The sequence below is a fragment of the Aplidium turbinatum genome, chromosome 13 (genome assembly GCF_918807975.1).
Source record: "Aplidium turbinatum chromosome 13, kaAplTurb1.1, whole genome shotgun sequence".
NCBI classification, from domain to species: Eukaryota; Metazoa; Chordata; class Ascidiacea; order Aplousobranchia; family Polyclinidae; genus Aplidium; species Aplidium turbinatum.
This window is the reverse complement of record NC_137484.1, coordinates 10,335,678-10,354,747: the sequence shown is the minus strand read 5'-3', so window position 1 is coordinate 10,354,747 and position 19,070 is coordinate 10,335,678. Positions and strand designations below refer to the sequence as shown.

General features: G+C 37.0%; 1 protein-coding gene across 1 annotated transcript in view; it reads left to right on the top strand.

Annotated features, from left to right (window-relative positions):
• Nucleotides 1-2,504: 2,504 nt before the first annotated feature.
• Nucleotides 2,505-19,070, top strand: part of LOC145781629 (uncharacterized) — a 40,796-nt gene continuing 24,230 nt past the window's right edge. The window contains exons 1-8 of the mRNA XM_082593305.1: nucleotides 2,505-2,652; nucleotides 6,355-7,611; nucleotides 8,679-8,839; nucleotides 9,196-9,313; nucleotides 12,027-12,105; nucleotides 12,805-13,015; nucleotides 14,009-14,228; nucleotides 16,518-16,665. Coding sequence (XP_082449431.1) covers nucleotides 2,589-2,652; nucleotides 6,355-7,611; nucleotides 8,679-8,839; nucleotides 9,196-9,313; nucleotides 12,027-12,105; nucleotides 12,805-13,015; nucleotides 14,009-14,228; nucleotides 16,518-16,665 — 2,258 coding nt within the window. The 5' untranslated portion in view covers nucleotides 2,505-2,588. The remainder of the gene's footprint in view (nucleotides 2,653-6,354; nucleotides 7,612-8,678; nucleotides 8,840-9,195; nucleotides 9,314-12,026; nucleotides 12,106-12,804; nucleotides 13,016-14,008; nucleotides 14,229-16,517; nucleotides 16,666-19,070) is intronic.

Sequence of the window (19,070 nt, the reverse complement as noted above, 5' to 3'; positions counted from 1 at the left end):
AAAAAGAAGGTTTTCAGAGAGAGATAAGGAGACTTATTTTGAGTTTTGATGAACTGCAACAATCACAAGAAATCTCGATGTTGAGCTTATTTTAGATTTGAGGCTAAATGAGATGAATTTTTCAAACAAAACGTGAATTTTTGGGTAGATATGAAATATTTTGTTTCAAGCAGCTGTATTTAGTTGAGCATTTACATCCAGTTTAGATAAATGGACTTGTAGCCTAACCTATCTGAAGGTAGCATTTTGACAACTTTTATAGCCTACACTCCAAAAAGCAAAGTGCAGTGAAAGTTTTTGTAGGAACAAAACACATTTAGTGAAGTGAAACACATTACAGCACTACGGTAGCGAACTAAACTACAGCTTGCTATAATATGCTATTTGTGGAAAGTGGCTTGAAAGGTAACGTTGTCATTTACATATCGTTTGTAGGTTGAGAAAATAAATCTGTTTTTTTGGTCGGGTTGACCTGAAGTCCCAAACGGTTGTAATGGTTCGAGGCTTGTGAAATAACAATGATGTGCTTTCATACGACCCAGCTATAGCATACCTATCAGCTTGTCTATCTTAAACCATGATTGCTTCTGAGCGATAGGGTATTTTAATGGGTAAACACTAAAACCTGATCATAGAATTGACAAGGATGAAAGTAAACCATGAGCTTTAAAAAGTGTGGGTTTCGAAAACTGGAAATTGGAATTTCTTCCTTGTCGATTCTAGGGCCGGTTCTATTTACCATATTAATGTGCTTGCCACCAGTTGCTTTCTCTAGGTGTTATTGCAGAAAAAACTGCTTAGCCTGCATATGGTTGGGACAAACATTAGGCTATAATTATGTTTAAACTGTTTCTTTAAACATTTTGATAAATTCAGTTAATCAAATCCATACAAAGTAAAAACTTTGTGCTAATTCTCCACTCAACAATTTTTTTTCAACATAATTTCTCTCATAAATCATGATTATGTTTTGAACCTTTTGAATAGCTTTCTGAATTTTTTTTTTCTGTAGTCACGTAGATGCCCGTATAAATTCATGATTTTACGATAAGCTTGTAGTCTAAAATTGCGTAATGTTTAACGTAGTTACTTGATGACTCACCGCGGGCCCACGCACTGCGTTTGGGTAGTAGTAGACCTCTCATTACTGCTATTGGTGACATAGGTGCTTTATTACTGGTTAATCCTCCACAAAGGTGTGGATCCAATCGTCATCTTGTTTCGCATGAGACAAATTTTTAAAGTTCATGAGCAAAAGTGGAAACCCTGGTTAACGTACTTTCGTTCAACACTGATATTATGCACCCCTCTCGCACATATTTCATACACCCTTGTTCTGTACGTATGTGGTGCCAATATCAATCAGTAACAATCCTAACGGTCAGTTATAATCTCACAGCATAGCTTTGTTGGTCTATGCAGTATTCGAAACACTTTTACTTAAATTAAAAAGTGCAATTATTGTTTTATCTAAAATTCAACACAAAATGTGTAATTCTTTTAAAGCGTTTCGACTCTCTTAATTTAAATTGTGTAAGAGAAATTGTGTAAATACAAATTGTACAGTAATTATTATTTTAGTATCAAAATGGCCCAAAAGAACGAAATTTTTTTGCCGTGAATATTATGATGTCGCATATCGCCACTTGAGTCCATTTTTAATACATAAAGTTTTAAATATAACGAGTAACGACGTCTCTATTCTAAAAGTGATGAAGTAGGAAGAATACTGGAACTGATAATTTCACAATTTACTTACTACTTTAATTTTCCATTTGACCAAATATGTGTATGAAACAGCATAATAATTTGGTTGCTGGACTTAATATTCATTTGGATCTTGAATCTTGAGAGTTATTGTGTTGACATAGCTTTGCTACATAATGACCTTTCTTCGATCTTAATCTAAATTTTTTTCTGTGTTTGTGTTTCGTGAAGACTAAAGTAGGGATATTTCTTTGCAACTGGTAGAAGTTCGCCGTAGTACGGCAGTTAAACAAGTTTTCTGTTTTTCATTTTCAGTATCACGTGATCTTGCCAAAAACCTCGGCAAGTGGTTGATATTATATTACGAAATCAGATTACGAAAGTTTAAAATTTCGGACAGCATGTTTTCGCCTATTTGAGTTCCAATTCCATTATGGTGTGTTGTGAGTAATATTACAAGATTAGTGAGGTGACTGACGTCATAATGTAGAGCAGGAAATGAGTACAAGACAGCTTGGATTAGCTGAAAAGAATTGTCGTTTCCAGCCGAGTGTAAACGAGAAAGAAGCTACCAACTTTTCTTTTTTGCTTCTAAAATTATTCGCTTGCTTTTCATTTTATTTTGCGTGATTTAATGTAGCTTTTATAAAAAAAAGATTTAAAATTAACATAAAGAAATAAATTTTGTTTTTGAAATCAATGGCGTAACTGTTTTTAATTAACTGGAGTACCTACACAGCATTTGGGTTCCCAGATCGGATTACGAATCCGGGTAGTATATTTACAGAATTCAAACATGGATTAACTCTAACTGGTCATAAGAATAAATTGATTGACAAAGTTGCTCTGCATGTAAATAAAAAAAAAAAAGAATACCCACAATGCCGCGCTCGTGGAATATACGTCATCTTTTGAAGTTGGATTCCAATCAGAAGAATGCAAACGGTTTGTTCCATTTTCACGAAAATTGAAATTTTTAAGCTGTTACGGTAGATTAGTTTTGGCCTTGGATAACCCTTTAATGAAATTGAAGATATTGCTGCGACTGTATATGATGCTACACTCGTCGACTATACTTAGCAAAGCAGAGCACTGTTTGTTGACCACGCAGCCCTGAGTTAATATAGTTAGGAAGTATCTCTGTTCACATAGGCCTACTACTGACTGCTAAACACACAATGGCCGGTGTGCTGTTGAACAAAATTCTACCAGAAAATACTTATCATTCGCCTTTCTTACTTCAGTTGTCTGTTCAAGTATGACAGCATTTCTTAAGTTCGGTGCTGCTCTGCCATTGTTTCTAACCTGTAGGCTACCATGAGTAAATCTGTGTGTGAGATTGGTTGTGTGGTGAGACAGTTCGATATCATAATTAGATCACATTTATGTGTGTAGCGTTGTTGATTTCAAGTTTAAACACAATTATCGAAAGCAAGACTAGTTTTTTAAATAAATAAGCAAGCAGCTTATACTATAAGTGATAGCCAGAAATGTGAGCCAAATACTTATGTACGTACAGTATATAACAATCTCGCTTTCGTAGTCTCACTTTAAATATCAGAGAGCTAGAATTAGTGATTACTATCAGTGCAAGGCGAACAAGAAGATGATTAAGCGCTGCAACAAAAATCGGCCTCATTGTGAGCTCGGAGCATTGTAACCGACCGGCTGCATATCTTTCTCTTTAAGCCTGGCTAGTGTCATTGTCTAGTTCCTGCATGAGGAAAAGGTACAAGCCGTGATTACATGACATGATGTGTGTGTCTTTCTACATTCGCTGATCCCATTCTCTGCCGAGACCCATCAACTATAAAAAGCAACAATTTATTGCTTTTGTTTTGGGTGATTTATTTCTGAAACAGTATTTAATTATTTTCTCCTTTTGCGGTAGTTTTTCTTCCATGGTAATCAATAAAGGATGTGGTAATTGTTTTAGTTTTGATGGCCATGAACGTTTGCTTAGTTTTGACTACTAGATAAGTTAATTGCAAAGCACGTTACTGCCATTAGATGATACTTTTGTTGTTTGCAAAATTGTGCTTTACAAGCGGAGGTTACTGGCCTTTGAGAAGGACGCATTCCATTTTATGTTCTTAACATTCCATTCTGGTTGCGGTTGTTTGTTTATTGCTGTGCAAACAAAACTTAGACTCTACGCTACAGTCATGTTCAACCCGTGCCTAATTTACAACGTCATAAGGCAATGTTGCTCGTAGATTTAAAGTTAGTTTGATGCGACACAGGAATTACGTTAGTTAACTGAGTTATTACATCTTGTGATGTGGGTAGATTTCGGGATTATAATTCGTATCTGGTTGTTAACATTTTCATACAATGCGTAGACAAACTGATTGGTGTTGGTACAAGTTTTAAGTATGCTTGACATCTACAAAATTATTGTCAACGTATGCTTTTACAACTCAATGAAATATGGCTGCTAGTTATAAAAGCTTCTTAAAGAAAACGAAAATCGCATTATGGCTGTGATTTAATTCTCTAATGACTAAACCATAAATTCCTGTGTGTCGAACAGCACAGACGTAAAAAATTACAAAAATTACTCACTTTCCCTCTATTCTATTTATCACCGCAAAGTGGCTTTCAGTTCATCTTGGTGTCGATGCAAATTGAATCTGAAAATTATTTAGGGATTTTCAATGTGCAGTGGTTTGCAGTTCACTGGCAAGCTGTGAATATTTTGTGAAAATGCGGGAAGCTGAAGATCACCGATGGAAAAACCTGCCTTTCTGCTCAAACCCTAAATATTCAGGGGTAGTCCTGGACAGGTCGCTCACTTACCGTCAACACCTTGAGTCACTACGCAAAAAGATCTCAACACGCACAAATTTGCTAAGGCGTCTGGTCGGCTCAGGCTTGGGAGCCGAAGTTGACAGCCTGCACATTGCTACCATTGCGCTAGTTCATGCTCCAGCAGAATACTGAGCACCTGTCTGGAGTCGCAGTATCCACTGCTATCAAATTGACACTACTATAAACGACGCCTTGCGTATCGCGAATAGATACCTGCGACCTACACCATCCGACAATTTCCCTGTCCTTGCAGGCATCCCAGCTGAGCTTCGTCGCGAATAAGCCATCCTGTCGCTTTCTCGCAGCGCTACGAACCCCAACCACTTGCTCCACTCAAGTCTCTTCGAGTCTGTATGCCAGCAACCCTGGCGATTGAAATCGAGACACCCGTTTGTACAGGCCGCAACTCTTGATGAAAACCGCTGAAGACCAATCCATCAGTGCGGCTACCTGGGCAGACCACCAATGGAGCTCGGATTGGAAGACAAACTCCTCAAGACTCCAAAGTTTCATCTTCGACGCCGGCCCTCATTTAACCGGAATGCTTTTTCCAAGGAAGGCCTGGGTGCAGCTCAACCGCCTGCGCACTGGTGTCGGACTATTCTGTTCCAACATGCACAAATAGGAAATGGCTCCATCCATAATCTGTGAGTGTGTCAAGGAAGAACAAACCGCAGACCACGCTATCTGCAACTGCGCCATCTACCATGCGCCAAATGGTGTGCGTGGTCTGCGTGAACTGGATGACAAATCTAAATCTACAGTATTTAGTGGCTGGTCGACACCTGCCCAAACATGTAGACCGAGTTGCCGTCACTGCCCAAGAGTGGTAAAAGGCAGAAACCCTCGACCCTTGGAGTGGCGAAGAAGGTTGTCACGAAGAAGATTTGAAGGCAGATGATCCCGCTTCCTTGTGTGGCCTATCCGTGTGTTTGTTTAAATGTTTAAACCAGCTCCACACCGTACGTTTTAAATAAAAAGCAGTAAGCTGGTCAGTGATCACTTGACTTTACAAATGTGCTGCAAATATGAAGAAAAAAAATTTTACTTTTTAGTGGCTACATTAGTTACTTTCAGACATGACGTGGCCTATTTCTTCAATATCTGTGTTGTGCTATAGTGTGCAAGATTTCACCGCGAGTTGCTCTCAGCGGATAAAAACATGTCAGCGTGATTTGTGGTACATTTTTGAATACCTACGCTGGCGGTAGCGTTGTACAGTGCTGTAGTTTGCCTGTTTAGCCTGAGGCGTACTCAAGCAACACATCGTAAGTCGAAAGGAATTATTTTTGCAACTTTATGTTGATTTTTTGTTTAATTATTGCGTTAAAAACCTTAGTTATTACGTACCACACGTTAATCGTTGCATTGTAAATCCAGATTTAATTGATTGAAATCACAGAAACGGAGTCTAGAAATGTTGTAGTTGAGAAATGGTCAGAATATTTTTTGCCGTTGACATGTTTGTGTAAAAGGCTGTTAATTTTCGCTGTTTACGAGTTACGCTATATTTTTTATCAATGTGAGCTTTGAGATTTGCGTTAAATGTCGGCCACAATATGGCTTTGTATGAAAGGGTATAGGCTACCTTGGTACATGAAGTATCTACTACGTGTAATGCAAAATGTTGTTGGTGTGCGTTGAGTTGTAATGAACAAAATACCGTAGTTCAATGGAAGAAACGGTGTCAGTAAAGCGATAGATAAATATTGTCCAGTTTCATATGTATCCTGGCTTGGCGCTTTCAACTGAAGCTGACATGCCAGAAGCTCAGCGCACATCGTCTGATGTCACATTTTTAAAAAGCTTAAAGTAAAAGTTTTTTTTTTTTTTCAGAAAAGCCAGGAGAGGGTGCCAACGCTGACAAAGAAAGGGAATCCTTGGAACCCAACTACACAAAGCAACAGGGTTCCAGCATTTCGACCGAGCAAAAAAGCAAACTTTATAAGAAAGATGCTAACGGATTCTATTCACCACCACTGCTGCGTTCTTCCCCTGTAAAACCCACTAACAGCGGAAAGCTACACGGCAGCAGTACATCTTTATCAAAGCCAGAAAAGAATATCGGCACAGCAGTGGCAGAAACGAACTCATCGCTTGATGAAACATCATTGAATGGTTCAGTTCATTACGAACCAGGTTTCAGGCTCGATTCCACATATACGGTGGAAGACAAGTTGAAAAACAATAAAAGCGGTGCTGAAAATTTGAACCGTTCAGAATGCGAACTGGCTGAATGCGAAAGCATAAGTGATTACGTTGAAAATGCAATACTAAATTCTTCAAATACAAACTTGTTTTCTGCTAGTCCTGGAAAGTCTGGAGCCAGTTTAGATAGCGTAGGATTATCGCATCTTCCGCCCAGACTTACTTCATTTGAATCTTCTTCAACGCTAAATCACGAAGGATTACTACATGGAGTTGCTTGCACGCCTGACGCTGGATTAAAATTGAACTACGCAAGTGTCAGCTTAGATTTTGTACGCTCCGCTGCCGCTGCAGGTCGACTCCGTCACAAAGGCGAAAACTCAACTAGAGAAAACACCAGCAGAACCAGTAGCTTTATATCGTCAGTGGACAGCGACGACGGCAGCACTGTCGGTAGCGATATCGTCGAGAACTTGTACAATAACGTCAGAGAAACTTCCTCCCGACGTAATCCGAGTAGCTCAACTGTTTTACAATCGCTCGACGTCAGTACAGGTGACATAGAAAAAGACTTGTTTCCGCTTTTGTTTCCTGGACGTCGCTGCGGTGGAAAGAAAAACGAAGACAAGTTAAGCACCAGTTTGAGCCACTTTGATTACACACAACCGCCTAATAGCCAGTCTACTTCCACTTCAAAGGTGGATGATTTCCTTCAGCGAAATTTCAACAACAACAATTGTCTGAGTGCGGACAATAAACAGAAGAACATAGCGGAAGGAAAGACTGAAAAAGACATTCTTTTTCGTACTGGATTATCGACCACAGACCCAGGTGTCGATAATAGCAACTGCAATAACTACAGAAAGTGCAAAAATTGTTTTGGAATTATATTCGACACTAAAGCATCAACAAGTGAAGAGATGGACAAAGCAATAGATTTTTTCGGTAAGCGTTTATACAGTAAGGTTGTATGTAACTTTCATGTCAAATGCTGATCAAGCTATTATTGAGCGGTTCTCTTTAGTACATAGTCTTTTAATTAACATAGGCTTAAATAAACAGATAAAATATGATTTCTGTGCTTTACTGTTTGTCGTGTTGTAGCAACTAGCTTTTAACAAATTCACAGCTAAAGCCTAAAATGAATTTTATCTGTCGTCACTACAGCAGTAAACCTAATATTGGTAGCCTATCGCATTAAAGGTTATAATGCTTGGACATTGCAAATGTTATCCATAAAATTAGATGTCTATTGTCTACTCTAAATGGCTTTATTGCATGGGTTTTCCGGTCTGAAATAAATTCAAAAAAAGAAAAGTATAAATACTTACAAAAAAACTAAACTGCCCAAGTCATGCGCTACCTAAGGTTTCATACTAGGTGCAATCATCAGAGGCAACACTTATTCAAATAGAATTTGAACATATTGTTTAACGCTTATTCAAATAAAAAAGTTATTAAATAAATATTATTTCTATTTGAATAATTGTTGCGTCTGATGATTACTAGGCTAGTTATAGCATAGAACCTTAGGTAGCGCATGACTTGGCCAGTTTATTTTATTCTTTTGTAATTATTAGCTCTGCTGCCTGCATTGAGCATTTTTTGCATTTGCTACAATTTATTCTTGGCCGCATAAATACAGTATAAACTGCAAAGATACTGATCGGAATATAATTTTTAGGTAAATTTGTGACTAGAATGTTGACTTGGGGTGAACGTCAGCAAAAAAAGATGAAAACATCTTGCTTGTTATGGGACTAGAGCGGTCTTTACATAACTTCAATGTACGGTAGCATGAAACTTTAAAATTGTTTTAAAAGTATTGTTTTTACGTTTAAACTTAGTGCATTTATTCCTCAATTTACAGTAAAATATTGCAGTTATTTTTAGCCGCGAAATTGTAGCTCACCATTTCCAAAATGTCATTTACAGCTGTTTTCACTTGCACTGAATTATTGTGACCAGGTTGCAATTTTTTATGTTACATGAACAAGAGCGTTGATTTTCAGGTCAGTGCTTGTGTGCAAGTGCGAATGTCCCTTCCAACCCTGTCATCGAAATAGATTTTTGCAACAGCAGTTTGAAGGAAGTGCCTGAAGAAATTGGAGATCATGCAGAAACATTGACAAAGCTTTTATTGGAATCTAACAACATCTCAGAACTACCAAAGGTTAGTGTTGTTATTGTCAATGAGCTTCTTACTGTACCTTTTTAAACAAGATTTAGCTGTCTAAAGAAAAATCTTTGCCGGTATTATTGCTGATTTGCGTTTATCTTGGTCCGTATCTTCAAGATTTAGATTTTGAATACTCTGTAAATTTTATAATTTACATGCAGTCAAAAGTTTTCAATGCTCCCAAATATTTTCAAGTTTTATATTTTATTCTTTTGAATCAAGCAGCCTTCAATTCAAAAAAAGAATAAATTATGAAAAAACGTAATAATTTCCACGGCATTGATTTTTATTGTAGTTTACAGATACTGTTTGATCAGTTTTTTCTAATTTGTATTTGTTGTGTATTTTAGGAGCTGTTTATCTGTCAAAACCTCCGTTATTTATCGGTTAGTGACAATGATATTGCTACGCTACCTCCATCCCTGGCCAGTTTGATCAATCTAATCCACCTGGATGTCAGTAAGAATGGTAAGATTCTATGCATAATGAGAATGGTTTGGGTTGTTTAGTAACTTTCCAAAAACTTCATATCTTTTTGTCATTTTCTTTTTGCTTTCGTTTACCTAATCCAGGGGTGTCCAAAAGCCGGCCCGCGCCTGTTGTTGCACAATGTGTTATTTTTGGCCCGCAGACACACAGAAATCGTAAAAATTAGAGATGTACCGATACCAATATTTTGGCCGATACCGATCCCGATACCGATATCACTTTTTTAGGCCGATACCGATATTGATACCGATATTTTGGCCGATACTTTGGTGTTACAAAAAGAAGCAATTTTGGTATTTGCAAGGAATTATATCAAATGCTAAGTTTTACCTTATTTGCATAAAAACTATTAAAAAAAGCTTTCAATTGGCATAATTTATTAAAGATTCAAGAATCCAATTTCAACCGCATTGTTGTGTCATAATAGTAGGTTTTAGTAATGAAAGGCCACTGTAATTGAGGACTGGGGTAAAAGGGAAGAAACATTACATCATAATTGGGGTTTCTGAAAAATTAATAAAGTGTTTGCGCAAACTCTTCAAATAGGCTATCATTATGGATAATAAGATGTAAAATGAAAACTAAGTCATTTGTGTAGTCGTACAAAAACTATTCGACAAGTAATGTGCAACCTAAGGGCGCTTGTCGTTTGGTTGAAAAGCTTTTGCCAGGCCAAGACTACCCAGGTAGCAAAAATGTATAATTTTGCATCGTTTTTACTTTGCTAAGCGTTTAAAAAACCCATGTAACTTGGTTGTTTTTAGTAAGCTGGTTCTATCAGTTTGTGATTTAATTTCCACCAATTTCGTTGTAATAAACTCACCAAGCTTAAACAATGTCATGGCAGAATAAGTAGGCTCAAAATGAAAGCAATGGGACTACGAATCCTCACTAAACTAATCAAAATGGTCTTGTTGCGCCTAAGATGACAACCTCATTGTGAAGAAAGGAGTGTTCTTCCCGGCTATCAGCACAAGGTTGAGCACTCACTAGTACAGCGAGCAGTTGCGATTTGCTAACCACAACGGTTTAGCTTCCACACTAGCCATTTCAATTCTTGTTGATGTCAATTCTTGCTACAACACGGCTGCCGAGAAACATATAAGTACCGGTAGTTGATTGGATGGTCTAAATGGCTAGCGTGGAAGCTACACCGTTGTGGTTAGCAAATCGCAACAGCTCGCTGTACTAGTGAGTGCTCACTGCTCAGCCTTGTGCTGATAGCCGGGAAGAACGATCCTTTCTTCACAATGAGGTTGTCATCTTACCCGCAACAAGACCATTTATTGACTAGTTTAGTGAGGATTCGTAGTCCCATTGCTTTCATTTTGAGCCTACTTACTCTGCCATGACATTGTTTAAGCTTGGTGAGTTTATTACAACGAAAGGTGGAAATTAAATCACAAACTGAAAGAACCAGCTTACTAAAAACAACCAAGTTACACGGGTTTTTTAAACGTTTAGCATCGTAAAAACGATGCAAAATTATACATTTTTTCTACCTGGGTAGTCTTGGCCTGGTTTTATCCTCTGTTGAGAGTAAAAAAGAAACACAAATGATAAATATTGGAGAAATTGAGTCTCCTTCACAACTTAAGAATCGAACAACGCAAAACTGCTGAAACAAAACGTTGTGTTTGAGTGAAAGAATCACTGTAAGCAAACAATGCCAAAAGGTGCGCGCATGAAGTCATGGGAGTGTGAGGTATCAAAAATTTGAACAGGTTGTTATTTTTCTACATCAATGTGACGTTAGTTATTACTTTAAAAAATCTATATCTTTGCTTCTGCAGAAAATCCGCAGCAAACGCATTTTTTTACATGTTTAGTATCGGCCACAGTATCGGCCAAATTTTGCCGATACTGATGCCGATACCGATACTCAAAAAATGGCCGATATCACCGATACCGATACCGATATATCGGTACATCTCTAGTAAAAATTCAACTTACTTAATCCCAGACAGCAAATCAAACGTTTTTTACTAAATCAATGTAAAAAACGGTTGGTTTGCTGTCTGGGATGTACGTTGTAGGCCAACAACTTCTGGCCTATGTGGGAAAAGTGGTTTATTTGCTTTGAATTTGTGCCCGATCGAATGTAACTAGTTATTCTTTTGTCATATCCAAATTTCTTTTACTTGATGATACTTCCAATCGAATACTTCTTAAAACTGTTTCTTTGTTATTAATTTTTCTCTTTATTTCATCCGTTAATGTTTATACTGTTATACTAATAAACCAACCGATGACATACAAAATCTCGAACTGCTTAATGCGTTTAAAAGCATGATGGATTACTGCCACTAAAGAACTATAACAACACTAGCAAAAGGCATAAAGTAGTTTAAAGTGAAATCTCAAAACCAATCTGTTATGAAATCATTGTCAAGGCCTAGCCTTTGTATTTAAGAATGATGTCTTTGTTTGTTGTAGGCCTATTCAATACTGAAAGGAATTGATGAATTTTGTGATCAACCTCCAGGCCAGAGCACAGAAAGCATTAATTTTTTATTTTAAAGCAATCACATAGCGATACCAATCTATACTTTATAATATTAGCATTACTTTGCAAACAGAATTTTGGCATATCTTAGTAACGTTTTCATGTGAAACTATCTTTTCCTTTTTATTGGGTTATGCAAGACCGAATACAGTTTTTTATTGTGAAAGTACTTTTTTGTTATTTTAGTCATAGAAGATGTACCTGAATGCATCCGATGTTGTAAGACGTTGCAAGTCTTAGATGCAAGCGTAAATCCTATTGAAAAGTAAGTGGTGTGATGCTGTAACGTCATCTCCTATCTACCTGTTTACAGATTAATTTTTGCCATACTTAATTTTAAGTTTTCTTTACAAACTTTGCAAAATCACAACATAACACAAAGCAAAAACAGAGTGAAACTGTTCACCAGGCGTTTGATAAATAAAGTGACTTGCGTTCTTCTGGTGATTATAGGCTACAAGGTTACCTCCTGATGTTAAGGATGATGCCTAGCTTTTATTACCGACGTTTAAATAAAAGCTAGGCATCATCCTTAACATCAGGAGGAAGCCTAGTTGCCTGTAGTCACCAGAAGAACGCAAGTCACTTTATTTATAATGCAAAGCACTTATCCAAGTCGGAAAAAATTGACGTTTTTCCATCGTTTCTACGTCGCTAGATGAAACTTTTACCGACTGGATTAATAACGGAACGGTTTTACTTTAAGTGACAAACAGAAATAAGAGACTTTTTTTTGGCATGACAACTATTTCATCATTTGCATTGCTTTTGAAAATTTGCATTCGTCAAGTCATCGAGTTGTGCACAACATTCATTTTAGAATTTCCGCACTAACTTTCGAATGCTTTGTGGAACGACATTGACATTATAATAAAGTAGAATTAACGATGAGACTTAGCTATTGCGATGCATCCACTTAATATTTGTGACTTTCTGAAAGAAACCCAACTCTGTGTCTTTTCAGGTTATCAGAAGGATTTACTCAATTAATAAATCTTCGGGAGCTGTATATGAACGATTGCTTTTTTGACTTCCTTCCCGCAAATTTTGGACGAATGTCACAACTTTGTGTGTTGGAATTACGTGATAACCAGTTACAAATTCTCCCAAGATCAATACGAAGACTGACCCAGCTGACACGACTTGATCTCGGAGGAAACGTCTTTCAAGAATGGGTATGGATTGATTGTTTTGGGCATGATACTGATTTTTTTTTGACAACAAGAAATTCATATTGGTTTGACACACCACAACGTCGCTTAAGGAGCTTGCAGTATATATTTTTCCAAGAGTCATGTATTCGTATAATGTTGACGGTTAATTTAAACTTTATTCGTATATTACTATTCGAGTGCAATTAAGTCACTGATTGGTGCACAATGCACATTATTCTCGGTATATTGTTATCAAAAATGCTTTTAGTATCTTTTCTAATATATTGTTCGGTTTTCAAAACAAACTAAAAGATTTTTGAAACATAACTTAGATTAAGGTTGATTTTTGCGTTTCTAAGTCTCATCATCACCATAAAGCTTCTTCCTCTCATCGATGGTTGGACAATGAAACGCCTATTTTTTTATTTTTTTTTGGTTTTTGTAGTCAAATCCTGTCCAGTCTTTAATACCATCAGTCCAAATTCTTGGTGATTTACCTCTATTTCATTTTCCATTCATTTTTATTTCCAGTAGTTGTCTTTGAATAGAATTATTGCAAATCATGTGGCTAAATATTTCAGCTTTCTTGTTTTGATAGTTTGTAGAATTTCCATTGTGGTCTGCATTCTAAATAGCACATTTTCTTTTGTAATTTTTTCCTTCCATGAAATTTTAAGTAGTTGCTTTGTTTTGCGAGATGTTAATCTTTTTCATCTTTTTGTCATTCCTTTGACAAACACTTTCATACAGAATTGCACATTTGCTGTTACTGGTGAAGAATCAGAACAATAAAATTATAGCCGGACGAGCAATGTTTGCTTTCTTTAAAATTTAACCCTACGACAACTTTTTAGTCACTTTGTGTACACACGGCAATGGCTTTTGTATATAGTTCACGCTTTGGTGCGCTTTAAAGTTGTAGAATGGATTGAATTTCACATTAGCTAATAATAGGTTGTCCCATTACTCGGCCATTAGTAAATTAAACTCTCACAATACTAATTTTCTCTTCAGTCGGATGTAATTTCGAAGCTCACAGAGTTGGAAGAGTTGTGGATGGACGGCAATGAACTCCCCAAAATTCCTCCTGATATTGGAAATTTGACCAATCTCCGATACTTGGATTTAAGCAAAAATTTACTGGAATCCATCCCAAGTCAAATAGGATCTCTGGAGCAATTAACGGATCTAATTTTGTCTGAAAACAACCTCACTGCTCTTCCTGATACCATAGGTGCGGTGTTTTGTTAGAGTTTTACTTGAAAAACATGTGAAAACAATCGATTTTTTGAAATAATTTAATAAAGAATGCCGGTTTATATTACATCGTTTTCATATTTTAGATCCAATTTATAGTGTCTAATTTGTAATGCTTTGATGCTTATAAATTTGACTGCTTAAAATTCAAGCATAAATTATGCAATTTGAAACAGTATGGACAACAATACAAAGCGAAACCCTTAACCGTGAGCTTTTTCTACAAGATGGTCTCTGCCAGGTAGCGATACGTTTTCTTCCAAATTTTAAGAATATTGGAGCAAACAGTAGCAACCGGTTAATAATAATTGAAGAAGTTGATTTCATAAAGTACTGTAGTTGTTGAAAACTTATTGCTGCATCAACTTTGCAAGTTATACAAGCCCAGTATCCTACGTCATTCATTTCAGTCGACGTTCAGTAAATAACGCAATGAACATTGAGTAAAATCGACATCGACTGACCAGTTATACAATACATAGTTACAACGTTTTGAATGATTATTAATTTTTGTTGATTGTAAAAAGAATTTTTCTATGAATGTTGCTTTACCCGATAGAAATGATTTATTTGTCTCTCAACTGAAGTATTGATAGATTTTTAAAACTGTGTGTACCAAGAAACTGAACACGTCGTTTTCGACGCTCCTCAGAGTGCTACAAAATTTGCAAGAATTGAAATTCCAGTACAGTAGTCCCTGCTTATTAAGGCAGCCCACTTCGGGACCGGACGATTTGCGATTCTCGGCCACTCCTATAAAGTCTTCGAAATTAGCCTCGGCAATCGGCAATTGCCGAGGTGATTGCCGACGCAGATGCATAAATGGCGCATTAGCGTCGGCAATAAAAATGCCGAGGTCACACGAGCGCTTGTAAGGTTAGGGTTAGAGTCTTAGACATTCCTTCCAGTCGTTATGCCACAGCCATAGATTTGTTCTTTCTCAACACCCTGATGGAGCTCTGAGAAAGAGGCGTCTGATTCCAGTGATGACGCGACAACCTCATCCTCCGATCCAGCATCTGATGATTCTGACAGCTAGTTCTTATCAAACAGACCTTGTGTTGCTCGCAGTATCCCAATTGTGCCGAAATTATGTTAGTGTATACGCAAGTCGAAGCAATCTTCTCGCAGGGAGCTATTAATTTGTTTCTGGTACCTGGTTGAGCAATTAACGTTATTTTATGATAATTCAACGCCGCTAGATGTCGAATTAATGTAAAACAAACGTAAATTTCTTTTTGGGCATTGTTGTTACGCAATATAACCCGCCGGGAAAATTAAATCGATTTGTACTGACTCGAAAGTTGAATCAACCCAAAATTAACTTTCCCCACTCCCCCCGTGTTATGAAACGTGAATTATCGTATCAGCGTGCGTATCGCGTTGCTCGCTTTATCACTACTTTTGGCATTATTACATCACAACAAATCAAACAATGCGGCCGTGATAGACTACTAGACTACTCTAGTATATTTTTCGCTTCTCGTTTTACATGTTTTGGGACAATTTTTTCGTATTAAACGTTCACAGCAATTGCCAAGGCAATTCCACCTTTTGCCGTTTGGCCTCGCCAACGTTTTTGCCGAAGTAAAAATATGCTAATTTCGAAGACTGCCTATACATTCAGTAATTCCGAACCGGGCCACAGTGGACTCAGTAAGCGGGGATTACCTTATTTCTAAAATTAAGTGACATACTTCTTGTATACGGAAGCAATGCTGTGGTTGTGTCTTGTTGTATGAGCAAAAGTAACGAAATTTTTTTTTAACGCATAGCCTGGGGGTGGAATTCAACCACAAAATCCAAACTAACTGTTAAAACAAAGTAAATTGTAATCTTGCAAGACGCACCATCATCATTCCACGTGGCGAATATTTTAAGAGTCTCAACATGTCATGCTTTATTGCATTGCTTTAATGATGAAACGATGTGAGTGATGTATTGAAAACAGAATACATTTCATCAGAATGTGGTGTTGACAAATGACGTACAAAGCTATCCGCCAATAAATTATGACGCGACTCGGTTACTATTTACTTTGCAAACGTTTTTATTGGCAGCATAACCTATGTGTTCATGCAATACAGCAATAGAGTACACTGTCTGACAGGAAATTATCCGTTTTTTACGTTGATTCAACGTCTGCAAACGTTGAATCAATGTAAAAAAAAAACGACTGATTTGCTGTCTGGGGACCGTTATTCAGTAGCTTAATTTGAATTTTGACTGGAGTATTAGTTGCATTTAATTTTGTGTTGCAATTAAGGTTTCCTCCGCCAGTTGACGATTTTCAATTTGGAACTCAATCAAATAAGCGCTCTGCCTGACAGCATAGGGAAGCTGCACGCTCTTGCAGAACTGGATATTTCACACAATAAATTGGAAAGCTTGCCTTCCTCAATAGGAAAGCTCAAGTAAGAAATCCCTGAGCTGGTTAAGCACTTTTTTTTACAGTAATTAAACGTCTGAACCAATGTAGAACGAACTGACTTGCTGATTACTTAGATAAGAAATCAACCGTTTTTTTACATTCAAACAATTGCAACAACGTCCTCATGGATTGGTTAAAAGTTAAATGAAAACTGCTTAGAGTTATAGTGTCATACGAAACAACAACATTGTTTCAGCGTTTGTACACGTTCATTTGTACAAAACGGCTGATTTGCTGTCTGGGTAGTTTTGGTATCGCTCCTTATTCTTTGCGGTTCAATGATTTTTTCACAGTGATCTTTTAACGTATACAAAGTCGTCTGTCTTTAATTTCTAGTTTTGATAAGTGTAAAATGTGGTGTATTTAGTCGCAAACAGAGATGGGCGTGATCTTGATCTTGAAGATCACAAGTGATCTTGAAGATCAAGATCGTGATCTTGATCTTGAAGATCACTTTTTTTTGGTGATCTTGATCTTGATCTAAGATCACTTTTTTTTGTGTGATCTTGATCTTGAAGAACAATAAGATCAAGATCACTTTAAAATTGAATTTTACTTCCTAGATAGAAACATTTTTTTAGAACTCGTCCTGTACAAAGTAGTTAGTGGTAACTACTAACATTAAGCCACTGTTAATATGATATGTGTCCAACAAAAGACGATTTAAAGTCTCCATCTAATCTGTTCAGTGTTGCCATTTCAAAATTGAAAAAAATTTCTGTGTTGGTCGTAACAAAGAAGTCAATTACCATGTAGGCTACTTTGTGTTGACGTATAATAAAAAATGATTTAACTTTGTTCACAATTTCCATGTGTGAATTTAAAAGAAATGTTTTCTTTCTTTTACCCAATTTTAGATGTTTCAAAACTCTAGAATGGCGGTGTTAAAAAATCTGGACTCTAGAACGCCGACTTTGGTCATGTAAAGTGGTTTATTGCAGCAAATCAACCAGACCAAGACTTGTTTAGGGTCTGAGTATGGAGCGGTTTGTCTGACCGCAGGCCTCTGAACTTTTTTGATAGCAGACAACAGCATCAAGGTTGTCAGATGGATAAATGGTGCAATAAACATTGACACAATACAATGAAAGTTAAAACTGCTTAGTAAGGGAACGTTCAAATATTACGTAACGCCTTCGAGGGGGAGGGGGGGGGGTTTATGCAAAGCGTTACGTTAGCGTCACATCGGGGGGGAGGGGGTTCAAGCAAAACGTTACGTAACGCTTTCGAGTACAGAATGGTAGTTTTTTGTGCTGAATTCGTAGTGAAAAAGCGTTACATGGGGGAGGGGGGGATTGAAAAAAGCGTTACGTTAACGTTACATGGGGGAGGGGGGGGTCAAAAATTCGGAAAAAAAGCGTTACGTAATATTTGAACGTTCCCTAATACGAATAAAAACTCCTACGTGAACCAGACAAAAATTTAGAATTTAGTAAAAAATGATGCAGTTCAAAGTTTATTTTTATTTATTTATTATATAATAATAAGTATAAAACTAATTGCAAATTTTGCGACTTTTTCAGAACTGTAATTAACCTCGGCCTTGGGTGTGACGTTACGATTCTACGCAAACTACGTCAACAATTGATAGGCCTAATAGCAACAGTCACTAACTTATTACAATTCTTAGGCCAGCGATCGAGTAGTTAAAAGTAAAAGTTAGCAATACCAACTATATACCTTTTTCCAGGTTGCTAATAACTTAGTAGGCTAATTATTTTTTGCAACATCATTGATCAAAAACTTCATTTTTTTTTCAAGTACACAAAAAGTGATCTTGAAAGTGATCTTGATCTTCAAGATCACGATCTTGACCTTGATCTTCAAGATCACATAGTTTAGTGATCTTGATCTTGATCTTCAAGATCACCTATTCTTGGTGATCTTGATCTTGATCTTCAAGATCACCAATACTGGTGATCTTGCCCATCTCTGGTCGCAAACGGCTCATCCAAGCCAAGCTAAGTATACAGCAGATCCAATTCTTGAGAAAAAAAACAATGACTTGCTGAAAGTGGCTGCTGAATTGGCTAGCAATACTGTACTGTGCCGGGAAACCATACACACTGGAAAAGAGTTGTGTTTTGACCGCAGTGTTGAATGTTGGCATTATGGACTTTTTTTTTGTTCATGATCATTTGAAAACCGACCTTTTTGCTTTCCATGTTATGTCCGATTAGCATTGTTTGAAGTTGATTTGGCTGTTTAGATATAAGAATTGTGTTGTCAGCAAAACGCAGATGATTGATGCACCTGTATTCACCGTCTATTTTGATTCCTTTTTCTTCCCAATTAAGTTGTTTAATAATTTCTTCCTGAGCTGCTGAAGATATTGTGTCACCTTGGCGTACTCCTTTTTGAATTAGAAATTATTCGGAACTTTCATGT